At 33.0% G+C, this 17,073-nt stretch overlaps 2 protein-coding genes across 4 annotated transcripts; one reads left to right on the plus strand and one right to left on the minus strand.

The window, feature by feature from the left end:
* The first annotated feature begins 4,074 nt into the window (after positions 1-4,074).
* LOC107886357 (protein WVD2-like 7) lies at positions 4,075-8,992 on the plus strand. Of its 3 annotated transcripts, XM_041097300.1 has the most exons (10): positions 4,077-4,392; positions 5,240-6,037; positions 6,202-6,417; positions 6,552-6,595; positions 6,679-6,768; positions 6,851-6,932; positions 7,059-7,130; positions 7,301-7,411; positions 8,261-8,393; positions 8,513-8,992. In XM_041097300.1, exons 1-10 carry the CDS (start codon positions 4,351-4,353, stop codon positions 8,536-8,538), a joined length of 1,614 nt encoding a protein of 537 aa, XP_040953234.1. In that variant the 5' UTR covers positions 4,077-4,350; the 3' UTR covers positions 8,539-8,992. The 3 variants fall into 3 exon arrangements, with proteins under 3 accessions (XP_040953238.1, XP_040953234.1, XP_040953230.1); XM_041097304.1 differs by lacking the exons at positions 8,261-8,393; positions 8,513-8,992 and adding an exon at positions 7,743-8,235 and having other exon boundaries at positions 4,075-4,392; XM_041097296.1 differs by having other exon boundaries at positions 4,078-4,392; positions 8,261-8,992.
* Positions 8,993-9,463: 471 nt separating this feature from the next.
* On the minus strand, positions 9,464-10,228 carry LOC107887629 (leucine-rich repeat extensin-like protein 3). The gene is made up of 2 exons (XM_016811874.1): positions 10,149-10,228; positions 9,464-9,860 (listed from the first exon to the last, which is right to left on the minus strand). Exons 1-2 carry the CDS (start codon positions 10,226-10,228, stop codon positions 9,464-9,466), a joined length of 477 nt encoding a protein of 158 aa, XP_016667363.1.
* Between the last annotated feature and the right edge of the window lie 6,845 nt (positions 10,229-17,073).

Here is a 17,073-nt window from a genome sequence, read left to right on the forward strand (position 1 = left end):
CCCTATATTTCTCTTCTTATTTTGGTGGAGAAGAACAAAGAAGATGATCATTTTTTTTAGTTTTTACACTTTGTTTTAAACATAATTAATTAGGATTAATTTAATTAAACATTGATTAATAAAACCTTAAGCTTAGTTAACTCAAGTGAGTGAATTCCAACCTCATCCACCATCGTTTGGCCAGTTAGGAATGGCCCAATTTCTCATTTGGTCCTTAGGTTAATTAAAAATCTATAGTAATAAACTTTTACAATTTAGTCATTATAACTTAATTAACTATCATTTTGAAAAAATTAATGGACCAAAATTTAATAAAATTTAATAATAAATTCATAAATATTAATAATTAATATTTATGGACTCGAACATCAGAAATAGGAAACCATTGTTTCTGACACCATTGAAAAACGAGTTGTTACAAATGTACACCACAATTTTAGCAACCCTCATTTAGATTTGTTATCCATTTTTGTAATCTACCATAATAACATTACTACTTGTTGAACCAATTGCCCATAAAATGCTTCTTTTTTATATTGCTCTTGACAGCCCAAGTAACTGGACCCAAGCAATAATTTTTATCGGGTAGGCCTGAGAAGTAGAAAACTCAAGTGTCCATGGTAGGATAGTTAGATGCAGCCTAAAAACCACCCATGGTCCCACTGAAAGGACTTTATTATAATCATCCTTGGATTTGAACTTCATCATATGGTAATTTTTTTATACCTTATAAGATGCATAATTTTTGTTGGTTTCCACAAGGTAAAAAATTTCTTCTGCGGGGCATTAAGACTGATTCTTCTTCCCAAAAGTTTTATCACCACTGTCAGTATGTACTTTGGACTACCAAAGAGTGAACCCTTTCAGAGAAACAAATCAAATTCATGCCAACTTCAATTTTAATGAACACATCTTCATCCAACAATTCTATGTCATCAGCATCTTGCCCAACTTGCTCTTCATTCTCATCCTCCTCCTCACCATTCATCAACATATCTTTGAAAAAGACTCTACCACCACCACCACTAAGGGTGTAAATGAGACACTGGTACTCGCAAGCTACTCGAGTTCAATTTGAAAAAAATTTGAATTTGATTCAATAATTGTCAAGCTAAGCTTGAGCAGCTTGAGCTATCGATTGAGCTGAATTCGAGCTTAGTAATACTTGACTTGAACGACTCGTGAGCCTTATCAAAATTTTTGAATTTTTATATTATTAAATTACATTATTGTGATTAATGTATTACTAACCCTAAGCTTAACTATTGAGCTCAAGTTTGAACTTGATTACAAAAATTGGTAAAAAGCTTAATCGAGCTTGAAATCTAGTAGCTCGACTACATCTCGAGCTGAGTATTGAAATCTAAATTTCGAGTCAAGCTTGAGCTCGAGCTTGGCAATATTCAAGCTCGGCTCAGATCAGCTCCTAACCACCACCAACTTCTATAGGTGTACCACCTTCATATGATGAATCCTCTTCCTATAACTAGACTTTTTTCGTAGCCCTACCAACCACCCCTCCCTTACATCGTGGGATTAAGCATTGGATCCTTTATGCCATCATTTCCAAGAGAGAACTCCATAAATTATCTTACTTTAAGATAATTTTTACTTTTTTTTAACAAAGATCTTAGTTTGTTAATGGACAATCTATATGCTAAACCACCTTTGGAAAAATATATTAAAATGGCATAAGTTCTAAATTAAAATTATAATAATTTACAAAATAAAGATAAAACTCCTATTTAACATGGTATTTAAATATTTTATTGTTAAATATTCATTTATTAGAAAAAAAATCATTACTTTCATAATTAGATTACTTCTTTCCTAGTGTTTTTTTTTTATGTTTTCCACTCAGCAAAATCTCGAAGTATTATAAGAAAACATATCTATTCTTTTATATAAGAAAGGATATCTAATTTTTTTAAAAAAAATCAATATCGTACTAACTAAAGTAGCTTTTCTTTATATTTTATTTTGTAAATTTATTATAATTAAAATTTATGTCATTACATGAAGAATTAATGTTGTGAGGTGTCTTTGCATTTACCGAACTCTTTGCAGGCACTTAGAAAGACAATCAACGAGCAATCGAAGAAGGTCCAAAACAGACCCGACATCATGACGAGGAGCGTTGGGACAATGTGAAAATGTTTGAAACAGCGAAGCAGAGATGACATCGCAACGAGGCGATTCTCGACGTGACGAAGACGGACAGCATCACAACAAGAAGTGTTGGGGTGTTGCGATATGGTGACGTGTTCCCACATAAATTGCGTTTCTTCTCCTAGTTATACTCTAATATCTTTTTCCACTTAAACTCTGATTACTCTAGGGATATTTTAATCAGATACGCCCACGAATTTCAGCATATAAATAAGCTTTTAGCAACCTACAAAAGAGAGTTTAAGGGGGAAATTTATTTTTAGCCAGAGAGCTTTGTATTTTTTAGGATGCGAGGGTTTGTTTTAAATTTTTTCTATCTTGTACTCTTCTTCGGTTATTTGTAGCTTTTAGTGAAGTTTTTTTTTACCCGTGGTTTTTTATCCTCGTTAGAGGAGTTTTTCCATATAAATATTTGTATCCAATTTTCTTTATTCATTCTTATTCGTTGCTTAATTTGGATTTATCTCCAACAAATATCATTAAATCTATAATAAAAATAAATTTATTCAATCAAATATTAATAAATATAAGGATCCAGAAGAGAGAACAAATTATATTAGTAGTTTAGCTTGCAACCCCTACTAGATTAAAAAATAAACTTCCAATTGTTATTTTTTCCGATAGGCAGATCACCCACAATATCTAATTGATCCCAATTTTCCGATAGGATAATAATCCATATATCTCTATTATTACAAAATTTTTAATTGAATTAATTGGATTTATTAATCAAGTTTCAATTTCATTTGGTAATTATTAAAATTTCGTTCTTTTTTATAAAATAATTTATACTATTATGATGTGATTTGATTTGAATAAAGGGCACATTAAATACTAAATATGTAATTTTATAATTTTAATTAAAATATCAATTGATTTTTATGTTATATATATTTCTATATAAAGATTAAAAAGCTTTGATTTAATGAGAATATTAAAATGATTATAAATCTCATTTATATTAATTAAAATTTTTAACTATATATTATCTTATTTTTAAAAGGTTTTGTTATGTTCTTATGATCATTAACTCGAGAACTAGATAAGATTTAGGTCACTCACCCGTGTCTCGAAAGTTTGTAAGGGAAGTTTGCTGTCTTAGTTTGCACATGTCACTTGGTGCTCGCAAAAGGAGCTCGTTGTCTCAGCTCACATATATCTAAGAAGCTTGCATGTGGGGCAACGAAGTCTAGCAAATAGCCTAGAATAGTACACGTGTGTTTATAAACACTAATCATGTATATAAATATTTGATTGTCCCCCTTTAATAAAACACAACAAAAAAATTACTCATCAAGTTTATATATTATTTATACTACAATTAAATGGATTAAAATGATTTTATTCTAATTTAAAAAAAACATATATTGAATAAATAGCCACATGATGATGAATTTTTTTAATAAATGTATAATGGAAATTAAACTTAAAACACTATAAATTGATTTCGATTATATTATTTCAAAAAAAATATTATTTATTTTTTACATGAAAAATTGTACATAAACAGTGGATTAATCTTATTAATCTCTTAAAAATTATAAAATAAAATAAGCTTTAAGTAACTTAAGAAAAAAATGTTTTAAGTATTCTCGGACTTCAGAGACCCTTTTATGGGAAAAGAGTACAACAGTGATCATAAGTCGTAAAAGCAATGCTGGGAAAGTCAACAACAGATAAATGAAGCTCAAACGTGGGACATTACCCAACACTTGCAGTACCAACCATACCAGAAAACGGTGTCGTTCCCAATCCGAATGCGAGCTTTCTCTAGATCTTCTTCCTCCTCTGATCCATAATCACAGCCGTCCGATTATAAGTGCGGTGATGATCTGATGAGAACAAGACAAAAAGGACAACCAACCCCACATGATAAAAGGTTTTTTTTATTATTATTACGTTCACAAACTTTCTACTCTTAACACTATACACAAACAAATTCACAATATTTATTCCTTCTTTTAGAAAGATCTGAAAAGAAACGAGAAAAAAAAAAAACCTTGGAGCTTTGGCTTTTTCTGTTTTTGGCGTGTTACTCGCAAAGCACTTTTAGTTAAGATTCGTGTGTTACTGTTGAAGTTGTGAAGAAATGTGTTTTGTTTTTAATTTGATTGACTTGATCCGTTTGATACGCTGAGGATGTAGCTTACTCACTCTTGAATTTTGAGGTAACTGCTGCGAATGGCGGGAGAGTTTCAAGAGCCTTTCAACATTAGTTTTCTGGTAAATTTTCTTGCTCTTTCTTTCCTTTTGGTTAGGTGTTTGGAATTTCTATTATGTGTTTCATCAATGGAATTATATTTGTCAACTGGGTAATTGTTGTAGTGCTTACTGAATATTGTGAAACCGGTTTATGTTTAGAAATGGTGGAACCTCAATTTGTTTTTAACTAATGAAATTTTAATCTCATTGATGAAGTTTAAAACAAGGAAAAAAAAATTTGTAGTGGTTGGTTCACTTCATTTGCAAAACGAACTTACTTCATGTTCATAGTTTGTACATATATATCCCCTTTTGGATGACTCAAGTTCATTTACTTGCTATTTAGGTTTCAGTTTCTCTTAGTCCATATCTTGATTAGTTCTAGTTTGATCATGATCCCTGTTTCCTATCTCAGTTTTGATGATATTATTGAATAAAATGTCATGTATACACAAAAGCATACATAATGTATCTCAGACAAAGAAATGGAATTGTTCTTAGGAGATGGTATGTATGTTAGCCATTAGTTTTGACATTAACTTATAATTATAGTATTAGATATGTTAGTTATTCTTTTTCAAACTTCAAATTATCTATGGAACCACTTTTGTGCCATTAGAAATGTCTACTATATTATTTTTGAAAAGCTGAAAATCTACAGAAGATTGTCTTTAGCTATAAAGGCTTACGGTATCTCAAGTACCTCTACCAATGGGTATTTAAGTGCTGGTGAATTTTGATCTTGCTAACCATTTTTATGAGTTTCTGATCCATGAACTGGCTCATAAAATACGATTTACTTTATTCTCTGATAACTTGTCCACCTATTTGATTTATTCTAACTCCACATTCTTTTCAATCTTGGCAGACAGAATCTTTGCATTCTGGTTCTATATCATTTGGCAGATTTGAAAATGAACCCTTAGCTTGGGAAAGGAGATCCTCTTTCTCACACAATAGATATCTTGAAGAGGTTGAGAAATTCTCGAAACCAGGTTCAGTTATAGAGAAGAAAGCTTACTTTGAAGCTCACTTCAGGAAGAAGGCACTTCTTCTCCAAGGTTCATCTGAGGGCCAAACTGGAGGTGAAGATCAAACCTGTGAGAATGATGCCGTGGAGAATGAGGGTTACAGAGAATACCAATTGGTTGAAAATCATGCTGCTGAGAACAAGCATTCTGAAGAAGGATCTGATAGTTTAAGTAAAGATAGCCATTGCGATCATTTTGGTGAGAATGGCTTGGATAATGCAGATTATAGGGAAGATTTTTGTTGTGGAAATGGAAATGAAGGGAACCAGTCTGGTGATGCAAATGAAGGTAGCCTTTGTGCTCACTTTGACAATGGTCTTGAAGATTCAAAATATCATACTGAGGGTGCATTGATTGAATGTGGACTAGAATATCCTGGAGGTTTATATACTTATGAAACTCATGTTTTAGTCCCTAGAGATGTTAAACCTGAGGAGTCTCCTGAAAGTGAAATTGGATGCGATACACCACTTTTTAGCAACGATAAGCCAGATAAAAAAGTAGAGGAAAACCATGATGACAATGCAGTTAGTATTGATGAATCATTTAAGTCCAAGAATCCATCTCCCTGTAGTGGAACCACTGGAGAAGTTGATCCTCCTAAGTTAGAGATTCGGCAAAATCATTCTCCTAAGGTATGGGTTTATATTCATTCTAGTTCTTGTTGGTTTCTGGAAAGTAACATTCACTGTAGTAGCCAGAAACTGGATCTCACATTGTTTTCTGATGTGATGCCTGCATTTCTTTTTGTCTTGTGTTTACATCCTTGTAGCTTATACTTTTTATTTTTTAATTGTAGTTGAAGCCTGCTATTGTAAAAGCAACTAAACCGAGGTTGAAGTCTCCAAGTCCTGATCATTCCCGGAAAAATATTTCTTCTGATCCTTCAAAAGTAGCTGCAAGGATTCTAGAAAGAAAGGAAAAAGAGATCAATAGGAGAACAAAAGCAGAAAATTTACCATTGCGAACTGCCACTCCAACTAGACGTCTAATGCACAGATCTCCAAACAAAGAGGTGAAAATTTTGGACTTAGACTTGAAAGTTAATGAGAAAAGGCGACCTTTGTATTGTCTAGTTTTTATTCTTTGTTAAGAATTCTTGTTAGACTTCATACTGCCATCTGAATTTCCTTGGTCTTTCTTGTCCAGGATTCTGAAAGAGATAATGCAAAATTAAACACTGAGCATAGAAGGTACTTACTATTTCTTGTATTTTAAGAATATACATGTTTCATTTGTGAGGGTGGTTCAAAAGGTTATTTCATTCTTCTTACAGCGAAAAAGGAGCAATGGCGAAGAGAGTAATTGAAGCTCGTCCTTCTTTATCTAAGAAGATTGAACCTGTTGCTCACCAGACACCAAATAGGTCTGTAGCAACATTATGGACACTGCTTTATGTTATCAAAATTTTGACTTTTAACCTTATTGTAGCATATTCTGTTATGTAGGCTTAAGCAGACTATCAGTTCAACTAAGGCAGATGTAAAGTTAAGTGCTGGAGCATTTCAATTCAAAAGTGATGAACGAGCTGTAAGGAGAAAGGGGCAAGCAAACATGCTGTCATCTTAAACCCTCCCTTTTTTATTTTTTAGTTTAAGGATGCAGTTTAGTATCTTAAATTTCTTTTTTTTTTTTTTCCTCATAAAACGTTTTCAGTTCTCCATGAAAGTAGAAGAGAAAATGCATTCCAAAGAGGTTGAGATGAATCAGATTCAAGCAAGAAAGCAAGTAAGGGAAGCATGCAATACTCATTATTTACTATTTCAAATGAAAATGAAATGGGTTTCCATTATGTGCTTTCTTGTCAGTATTTGAAGTGAAGGACTGCTCTGACATTTCTGGACTAATAATAGGTTGCTAAATTCATAAATAAATTAAGTGCTTTGGTCTTACTGCAGGAGAAGACAGAGGCAGAAATTAAACAATTGCGGAAAAGCCTTAATTTCAAAGCAAAACCCATGCCTTCTTTCTATCATGTTGCTACAGCACCAAGGTCCAATGGAAACAAGGTACACAAGAAGCTAAGCTATTGCTTTGATTTTATAATGTAGCTCATGTCTTTTGATGTGATTAGTGTACATCTAGAAAGCATGCACTCTTGACTGCGTATCTACTTTGGAGGTTTATATAATCATAATCTAGCATAATAGCTTCAGTGTCTCACAGATTCTTCTTCATTTCGTATTTAATTTTCTCAAAACGCATTTAATGTTTTGACGTTGCATGTGGAACGATCTATTTAATGCTATATGAAGCAATAGTAGTAAAAGAAAGAATGTTTATATTTTGTTCTTTGCCCATTTGTTATTGGCTTTTGGATATTTGTTGTTTTGGTTGCAGAAGTTTTTTCTTCTTGTTTCTTCATGTTGGTTTTAGTAGACTTCATTGTTCTCAAGACAGCTCTTATATTGGATGTGAGAATCTGAAACGAATTACCTTATCCAAAAGAAGCTGTTGAAGAAGGGAAAATAATATGCATGTTGGTTGATGACTCAAGAAGTACAAGGTTGATGTTTTTGGAGTTTGTAACCATGGACTATGTATAATTACTGAATCCTGGTAGAGCTTTGTATTGCTCCACGTATGATGGAAAATATGTGATACTTATTTTGGGCATCATATTCTAAATGATCTTAATATCTAAGCATAGGAAACACTGCAATGACATTCTACATGGTTTAGTTTATAAATGAATTTTTCCTTTCAAAATGATACTTCATATTGACTGTCGCTTTGATAGGAAGTTGGAAATGTAGACCTTATTGTTGGACCTATTATAATCTGAATCCCTTATATTTCATATCTCTGTTCCATTTGTCAATAGATTTAACACTAGCTTTCTTCTGTTTCGTTATCAGGCTGCATCATCTACCATAAAACCAGCTAAAGTACTACCAAAAGCAGCAAGTCCAGGAGTAGGAGCTACCGTAAGATCACCACCACTCTCCAAGCAAGCTAATAAAGAGGTCTTTTCTACTGGTGGGCCTGTAGGTGAGTTGAATTTTTGTAGAGTTGAGTCATCATCTCAGTCTGGCATCATATCCTCCACTCCACCAACTGGTAGTACCGGCTTCTCTGCATCTCTAACACAAAACATCGTCCTTTTGAAGAAATAGAGAGGGAAAGAGCGCAGTAATTTGCCAAAACATGGAACATCAGAGAAGGATAAGGTCATAAAAGATCGTAAGAATGGTGGGATGCCAAAAGTGGGAGCTGAGAGAATGAGGAAGAATAACATGAAAAGTGCTGGACTTGTTGCTAATGCCAGTGGTTCTAGTATAGGTCGTTTGACAGTAGTGGCTTCCTGAAACAATCAGCCATGGTTGTTCATTTCATTTTAGGCAGGGCAGCCAACGCAGGAATCTTGGAATTATCAAGTCATGTGTTGCGCCTTACCAGGAATGCGGATGGTGTTAGGTTTTACATAGAATACCAGACGGAAATAGCGAAATGGCAAGGCCAATTAATAGATTGTTGATAGTAGTCTACTCCTGACTCAAAACAACTCAAGTTAAACGGCGTGTAATGTAACAAATATAGCTAGCTGGAATGCTAGTCAATAATGGTAGCTTTGTTATTGTTGTTGAAAAGTTATTTGTCTCCCTTCTTACCGACCAACATATAGTCGCTACAAAGATTAGATTTGAAGCCAAGTGACTTCCACTTTTATGCAGATAAATAGAAAACCTGGAATCAAGCTTTGAAAGGCATTCCCTTTTTTTAGCTTTGAGAAAATCGTTTTATTATAGAAAATCTCCATTGTAGGTGATGCAATCAAGTAGGTAAGCAAAATTGTAATTTGAAACAATTTAAAAAAAGAGGAAAACAAATATTAACAAATACTCAACAATCATCTCATCCATTACCAAACAAAAGATTTAAACAAAGTGCGTGAACCACCTCCACCACCCCTTTGATTCCTTTGTCTTTTACTTCACCATTTCTTTCTGCAACTAAAAACACATCCAAATCTCACCTTTCTTCTTCTGATTACTCTCTTTAAACATGGCTTAATCATAATTACTTTTACACAAAATCTTCCTTTTTTCTCCTTTCACTAGCTAGAAATTCCCTAAACTAGAAATAACTAGAATAATAAATACAACAAGATTTGTGGTAGCAGTGGTGATGAGTATTGACCTTCCAGGACCAACTGTTGCTGCTGCTGACTGATCATCTGTTTGGTGTGGAGGTTTTCTATAGTAGTATGGGAAATAAGGCAAGATAGGGTCAGGAGGGGGCTGACCATATAAAGAATTACCTCCACCATAAGGTGGTGGTGGATAGTAATATGGTAAGTTCCCTGTAGGTGGAGGATATACTCCTGTTTGGGAGGGTGGTGAGTAACTAGCTGGAGGTGTTTGTGTCACTGTGCCGCCGCCGCCGCCGCCGGTTCCTGTTGGTGGTGGGTAACATGGATACGGACATGGGTTATCTTGCTTGGTTTGAATAAATAAGCTGAAGAAGAAAAAGAAGAAGAAGGTAATGAGAGGTTTGTGAAGTAGTGTGTTGGCCATGTTTTAGAAAACAAAAAAAAAGGGAAAATGGTGGGATAGAAAGGAAAGTGGTTGGGTGGGTGGGAGAAGAGTGATGTTATGTGGGATGAAAATTACACTCCCTTGTTGAATGGGGTTTTTCGAAGTTGGGATATAAAGAGCCAATAAAGGAATTAAAGGATCGAAAAGCAAGTATTAGCTACTTCCTTTCCTTTGTGTTAAAAGTTGATTAAACAGAGCCTACATTTACTGCTCAAACACAAGCGGGGCCGCCGGGGGGGACCCCATGCACTTTGAAACTAGGCAATCAAAGACTTGACCATAAGCCATGACTTATTTAGAAATGGTTGTTAAAGATTGCACATGGGATGGGAGAGATGGAATTTTCTGGTTTCAAGAGTAGTAATTAATTCATCATAACAAAACTAAAAATTATTTTCATTTGTTTTAGTTTTCTTTCTAAATGTCAAGAATGAGCAGTGGAAATGAGAGTTTGATTAAATGCAGGGGGTAGCAACAAAAATATAAAGAAAAGCAGGATGAACTTTCAGTTCCTCTGAATATTCTAAAACGATTTTATTGATTGGAGGGTCGGAATTGGATGCAATTTAACATATTTTAAGGTAGAATTTTGCATGCTGCAGTATTGGAATTTGTGTTTATTTTGCGGAATATTCAAAAGCGTAGTGTACTTTTGTTTTTTTTTTTTGAAGAGCTCGGGAAAGGTGGGGCTTTTGATGGGTGGACTAAACTACTACACACACAGGATTAGCTGATAATATGTGAGAATTCCCAAAAATAATGTATATGAGAATGATGTATCTCTACGCATTTTCTTCATTCAATAAATTTTATTTTAAATATCCCTCATTTCTTATTTTTAATTGCACTATGCATTCACCAAAATTGTATTTAATTCAAGAGTTTATTACTTGTATATATTTTTTTCCCTTTAACCACTTAATGATGACCCGAGAAAAAAAATTCCATCATACCTACCCATGTTCAAGCTTTCATAGCTAAAGTCATGAAAAGATAGATCATATATTGTTTAGTTCGTAGTTAAAACTTTGATTATTAAAATTTATTAGTGTTGATGTAGTAGATTAGACTACGTATATTTCATAAAAGTTAGAAAAACAATACATATAATTTTTTAAAAATTCATAAATTTTTTATAAAAAAATTGTCCATATTAATATTTTTTCTTAAAAGATAATTTGGAATCAAAATAATCCAAAAAATGAAAATGATAAAAAGAATTTTAAGTATAAGGAGTTAAAATTATAATTATACCAAAAAATAATAGTGGAGGCAATGATTTTGAGCATCTAAATGAAGAAAAAATTGAAAGTGTGAAAGTTAAAAAAAAAAAAAAGAAAAAGAAAAGATTGGTACATATTGAAGCATCCAAGTATGTCTACTCAATCTTATTATCATATGGTTTGTTGATATTTAATTTCGTAATTGGGAGAGGCAAAAGAGACGTTTGTTTGTTTCATTGCGTCGGTGGGAGTATTGGTTTTTATTTTTAATGCACTTGGTTTTGACATCTTTATTTAGAAACTATTATATCCCTCATTCTATTAATTTCACCCTTTTCACTGCCTAATTCATTATTGTAGTAACGAGAAAGATGCGAATATTATACAAAGCATTGAAGCCCATGAAAGGTAGGATTAAGTGTATGCATTAGTTAAAAAAGATTCCTGAGACAACCAAACACGTACCTAACATTGAACATCAATCAAATCCTCCTATTCTTATACCTAACACTTTGGCTTCAACTTTAATATCAAACAGGGAGTGTCCTTGAAATATTTTCAAAATTAAATTTAGATAATAATAATAAATGAATTAAGGTATTAAGTTAGATAATAACCCTAAACCTATATAAATAGATTTAATAAGTGGGCAGGGGAGGGTGCCAGACTTCCAGCAAAGGATCCCTATAATTTCTTCACAATTTCAAGGAAACCCTATTTAAGTATCCAAAATTTTATTTATTTCGCCAAATTATATAAATCAGAAGCCTTTTGTAAATTGAAGAATTACTTTCTTTCTTTTTTTAAAGAACTTACCTTTGATGTGGGATAGGGATAGGGATAGGGATAGGGATCGTGATGAGTGATGACAAGTCAGCTTCACTTATTAATAATTTTAAAAACCCAATAACATGTTATCATTCTCTTCCCCCATTTTATATAATAACTTTTTAATCCACAATTTTAATTAACGATAATTATTTTTTCCATCAAAAGTGAGTTGGAATAGTCTTATAATATATTTTTAAAATATACATGTTATTGTCCTGATATATTAAAATATAATTATCCTTGATTATTTTTCCACCCTAACCTAAACCTGTGTGTACTTTTTTTTAATATTTGGAAGAAAAAAAACTATGATGTCAAGAATAATTCGTTAGGTTAGGTACCAAATTTAACCCCCTTTACCGTTCTTTGAATTTAAGCAATCAAATTGATGATTACCTTATTGTTAAGTCGCTTTTCCCACATGTAATAAATTGATTATTTATAAGGGAAATCAGGTATAAGTTTCGATTTTATAAATAATTAGAGAAATATGTCGTTTTTTTTCCTAAAATTTAGGGGATTAGGTCAATTTTGAGTATGGAGTGTTGCAAATATACTATTGCAAACAAAACCAATAACATCAACAGGAAACGAAACTAAGTGTAAATACATAAAGCACCCACTATATCGTGGAAGAACCACTCCCTCAGAAGCGATTCCCCCTTGATCAGTGTAATCGGAAATGGACGTCAACCCCCAAGGTTAGCACAATACTTCCAAATTCATACACTTGAATGAGGAAGATGGAACTCAAAAGGATTGTTCTTCTCATAAAAGTTGGGAAATAAACCGAAAGAAACTCGGGTAAATCACACCAGGTTGAATTCCCAAGAGAGATTAGAGAGGTCTCAGACGGTTCCACTTAAAACTCAATCTCCTAGGCAGAATATCACACTAATGTAATTTAGTAAAACATCAAAATTTTTAGAGAGCAAGAACCAGAGAGAAAAGAGAGAATTGAGTTTTCTTGTTTTTCTATGTTGTGTAAAATGAGTAGAATAGTCTACTATTTATATTGTTTTCAGAATAGGCAAAATGGTAAAACAACAATGTCAGTTTCAAAAAATAGTAGAGGATTTTTTTCAACAGAAAATATTTTGCAACAGCCAGAGGATTTTCCTCAATCGAAAAATATTCTACAACAGAAAATATTTTGAAAAAATATTTTTGATCTTGCATTACCAACATTCCTCCACTAACGCAAAAGAATTGAAAATTTTTGTAAACATGAGAAGAGAAATAGCGAAATTAACCGCTTAAACACCAATATCTTGTGGATTCTTCTCTTTAACAAGTGAAATAAATCTTGGACAAGTTAAATAGGAGTTAACTCATAACACACGATTAATCTCAGGTCCAATTGAGTTTCGCGATAGATCAATAATTTAACCAATATACCTTGGGATACTGGTAAGTGTTCTAAAACAAAAAGCCCAACATCTTTCATAGAAGGTGGCTAATCCTTCACACTTACGTAGGTGATTTCATCAAGTCTATCTCAATATAAACCACCTGGACCAAGGCTATGAAATCATTAAAAGCATTTAATAAGTTCAACCTCTAAGTTTTAAAATTCAGTGAATTCATCAAGTCCATCTCAATAGAACCACCAAACTCTTGGATATGAATTCATTAAGAATAAAAAAACTCAACCTCACACGTCGGTGAATTCATCAAGTTCGTCTCACTAGGACCACCCAAACTCTGGGCTATGAACTCATTAAGAGCAAAAAGCTCATCCTTATGCATGTACATTGTGCCATAAGTATAGGTAAAAATGTACACTATAAGTCTTTCCATGGTTTCATTTAACCACATTGAACTTAGAAGACTAAGTTGGGTATCCACCATGAATTCCTCAACCAGTGGGCTTAAGACCCATCCCCCTCAACGAATCAAGAGTCATTTTCCTATATAATCCTTAACTTAGTGGATCAGCTAGGTTTCTCTCAGATTTTACGTACTCCGTGGCGAGTACTCCATTCTTTATTAAATGTCTTAGATATTTATATATTATTCGTATATGCCTTTTTTTGCCATTGTAATTATGGTTTTGAGCAACACAAATGGCGGCTTGTGAATCACGTAAAAATAATACAGGAGGTATAGGTTTCCCCCATAAAAGAATCTTTGCAAGCAAATTCCAAAGCCACTTGGCCTTTTCCCTGGCTAAGTCAAGAGTTATAAACTCTAATTCCATCGTGGAGCAAGTAATACATGTCTGTTAAATAGACTTTCAAGAAATAATTGCTCCATCCAAAATAAAGACATACATACTTACAAAGCTAACTTTATCAGTTACCCAATTTGTATCACAATATCTTTCTAGAACTGCATGGTATTTGACAAATTCCAAATTTTAAGTTATTGTACTTTAATTTCACTCAAAACCATTTGGGGAAAGTTTAACCTTGATAGTATAGTAACTTGCGAACCTTGACACTTTTCCCCACTTACTATGTCAATGCCTTCATTGACATGAAGCCACACTTTTAATAACCTTGATGTGTCGAGTTAACATTTTAGTCTCAAGTCCATCTTGGCCCTTCAAGGCCTAAGGTTATGATCCAGTCAATGCACATCAGGCATAGACTTGAACTTGGTCTCATCTCAATCGTTAGTGTAGTCTTGTTTATGCCCATTCCTCCATCGAACACTTGGACTCAATGCCACCACATATAATCATTAGGTTACAATCTTAAGGAATCCTTAATGGTACAACCCTTTCTCAACTGAATATTACCATTCCTTTGATACTTAAAAATGCATCTCTCTGGATGCGGCACCAACCGCACTTTTGCAGCATCCTGTCAAATACGTCCCTCTAGACATGGTTTATGACAATCGCCTTCGTTAATGTACCATTCGTCGTACCACCTGAAATCATTTTGGAATTCACCCATACTTAAATTTAATTGGTCAACAAGGTAAATAAAATAAAAAAAACCAAAAATAATGAAAGATAAGAATAAATAAAAATTATAGTACACTATCTAACTCATTTGTCTTTCGATTAATATTATTTTACAAGTCAATCAATCTAATAACAATTTTTCACTGTTGCAATTCTCAGAAACAGGGCCAACAACTTGACCACCTCCAAACGTGTGAACATTTAGAGTTAAATAGTGCAAATAAATAAATATAAATTAAGTGTGTCGTCGACAAACAAACATGTCAAATTGTAATAAAGATTCTTGTTACAGCAGAATACCGAGAAGTATTCCAAGGATCATACCTAAGGGATTGCAGATTGGAGAAGTTTATTATTAAATTAATTACAGAAAATAATTACTAATCTAGTCGATTTACAAGTTAGTTGTGTAAATACAAATTGAAAGATTAATTAAACTAATTAAATTAATTGTCCTAAATTAACCTAATAGAATTTCCTATTCCTAGTGTTAATTGTGCGAGCTTTAGCCTATGTTTGATTAACAGATACAAGATTAACTTGCTTCAATAGTTGTAATTAGAAGGAGAACTCGGGTTTTAATGATGAATTAATTATTAACTAGACAGTAATACCTTTCAACCTCTACTGCCTAACTAATCGACCAATGCACCCTTACCTCTCGGCCTCACTTTCTTGACTGGGATAAATCCATAATTTACTTGGTAATCTTGTCTCTCGATCCGTTTACCTATATTACTTCCTAATGTTTTCAATCCTAGGGTTTAATCACACATGAAATTACACCAACTAATTCGTATGAGTAACCCTCATTAATCCATTAACTATGCACACATCCACTCGTTAAACTACTTAATAAATTAAACAGTTCTATAGCCGAAACATGTTAGATGTAAAAAAAACATATGATTTTGTCTCAATATTCATACAAACATTAGTTTATCAGGCTAACGAAATATAAATAAATGAATAAAAGAAAGAGATAAGGAAATTGCTCATTGATAAACCATTGAAGCGCAGTTCTGGAGCAATCTCCGCTCGCGAATGTCTTCACATCAGAATAGAAAAGTTTCATCTAAGCGAACATAAAAATAAGCTAAAGTAAAATAAAAATGTTTGTCTAACTAGGTTTAGCGTCCAATCAAGTCTAACCTCTTAATGGAATTATAAAAGTGTTTATATAGACAAATATTAAGGTAAATACCCTTGATACTAATAAAGTCGTAATAAATAAACTGTATTCTCAAATTTTGTTCAAGCGACCGTTGATGTCAGCATATTGTCAGGATGATGTCACATTGTCATAACATCGGTTCATTCTCGTCACAACGTGAACCTTGTTTCAGCCCTAAACACTCTGAAGTTCTATGTTACGACATAGACCTCCCTTTGTCATGATATGACCATCGTTCCTTGCATTTTTTCACCTGAATTGATATATTATATCTCAAATAACCTATTAGCCATTCCCGAGGCCCAAGTTGGCCTAACAGGTTGTCAAAATAGTAAAAACTACGTAAAATGCTTATTTTACAATAAAATGAATTTAAGTTAAGAAATACAAAAATACAATAAAATATGCTAAAATGCTTAGAAAATAAGCTCATTAAGTGTCGAAAGTACCTAAACTACCACTACAATTTCTGGCAAATCATGTTGGTGCATAGTATAATAGTGGAATGGATGACGAAGCAAATATCGATGATGGTGTATAATTTGGTGCTTGTGTGAAAAAAATAAGGTTGTTGGTAAATGTACTTGAAAAATATGAAACATACTGATCGAAAGGTACACCCATTGGTATAAGATTCGGTTTGGAGCTAATGATGATAAAGTTGGTGACTGTACTCCCCATTGCAACATCGTATGGAGCTGTGTTGGCCTTCTACGATGAATTTGTCTACTCATTTCCTGTCCCAACAATAGAAATGACTTACTATTAATGGTAAACCATGTCATCAAATTTGAAGACATTTCCAAATTTAATCTAACAATTTGTTTGCGTATGATTTTTTGGTAATTTAATGTAATAGATTAAACTAGTTTTCGCACTTGAGGACCTTGAATACAAGCATTTTCATTATGTTTTAATTAAGTTTTCATAGTTTATGCAATAAAAAAGTGTATTATCAGTCTTTTATTGACCTTAGGGGTTGAATGAGGCC

Source organism: Gossypium hirsutum, chromosome A03 (assembly GCF_007990345.1).
Source record: "Gossypium hirsutum isolate 1008001.06 chromosome A03, Gossypium_hirsutum_v2.1, whole genome shotgun sequence".
NCBI lineage: Eukaryota > Viridiplantae > Streptophyta > Magnoliopsida > Malvales > Malvaceae > Gossypium > Gossypium hirsutum.

Bases quoted from the DNA above. Each gene is read 5' to 3' on its own strand.
- LOC107886357 (XM_041097296.1), top strand. From the start codon at position 4,351: ATGGCGGGAGAGTTTCAAGAGCCTTTCAACATTAGTTTTCTG. The intron at 6,038-6,201 runs GTATGGGTTTAT...TTTTAATTGTAG, and splicing joins GGCAAAATCATTCTCCTAAG to TTGAAGCCTGCTATTGTAAA. The intron at 6,418-6,551 runs GTGAAAATTTTG...TTTCTTGTCCAG, and splicing joins ACAGATCTCCAAACAAAGAG to GATTCTGAAAGAGATAATGC.
- LOC107887629 (XM_016811874.1), bottom strand. From the start codon at position 10,228: ATGGCTTATGGTCAAGTCTTTGATTGCCTAGTTTCAAAGTGCATGGGG. The intron at 9,861-10,148 runs GTAAATGTAGGC...TTTCTTCTTCAG, and splicing joins GCCCCGCTTGTGTTTGAGCA to CTTATTTATTCAAACCAAGC.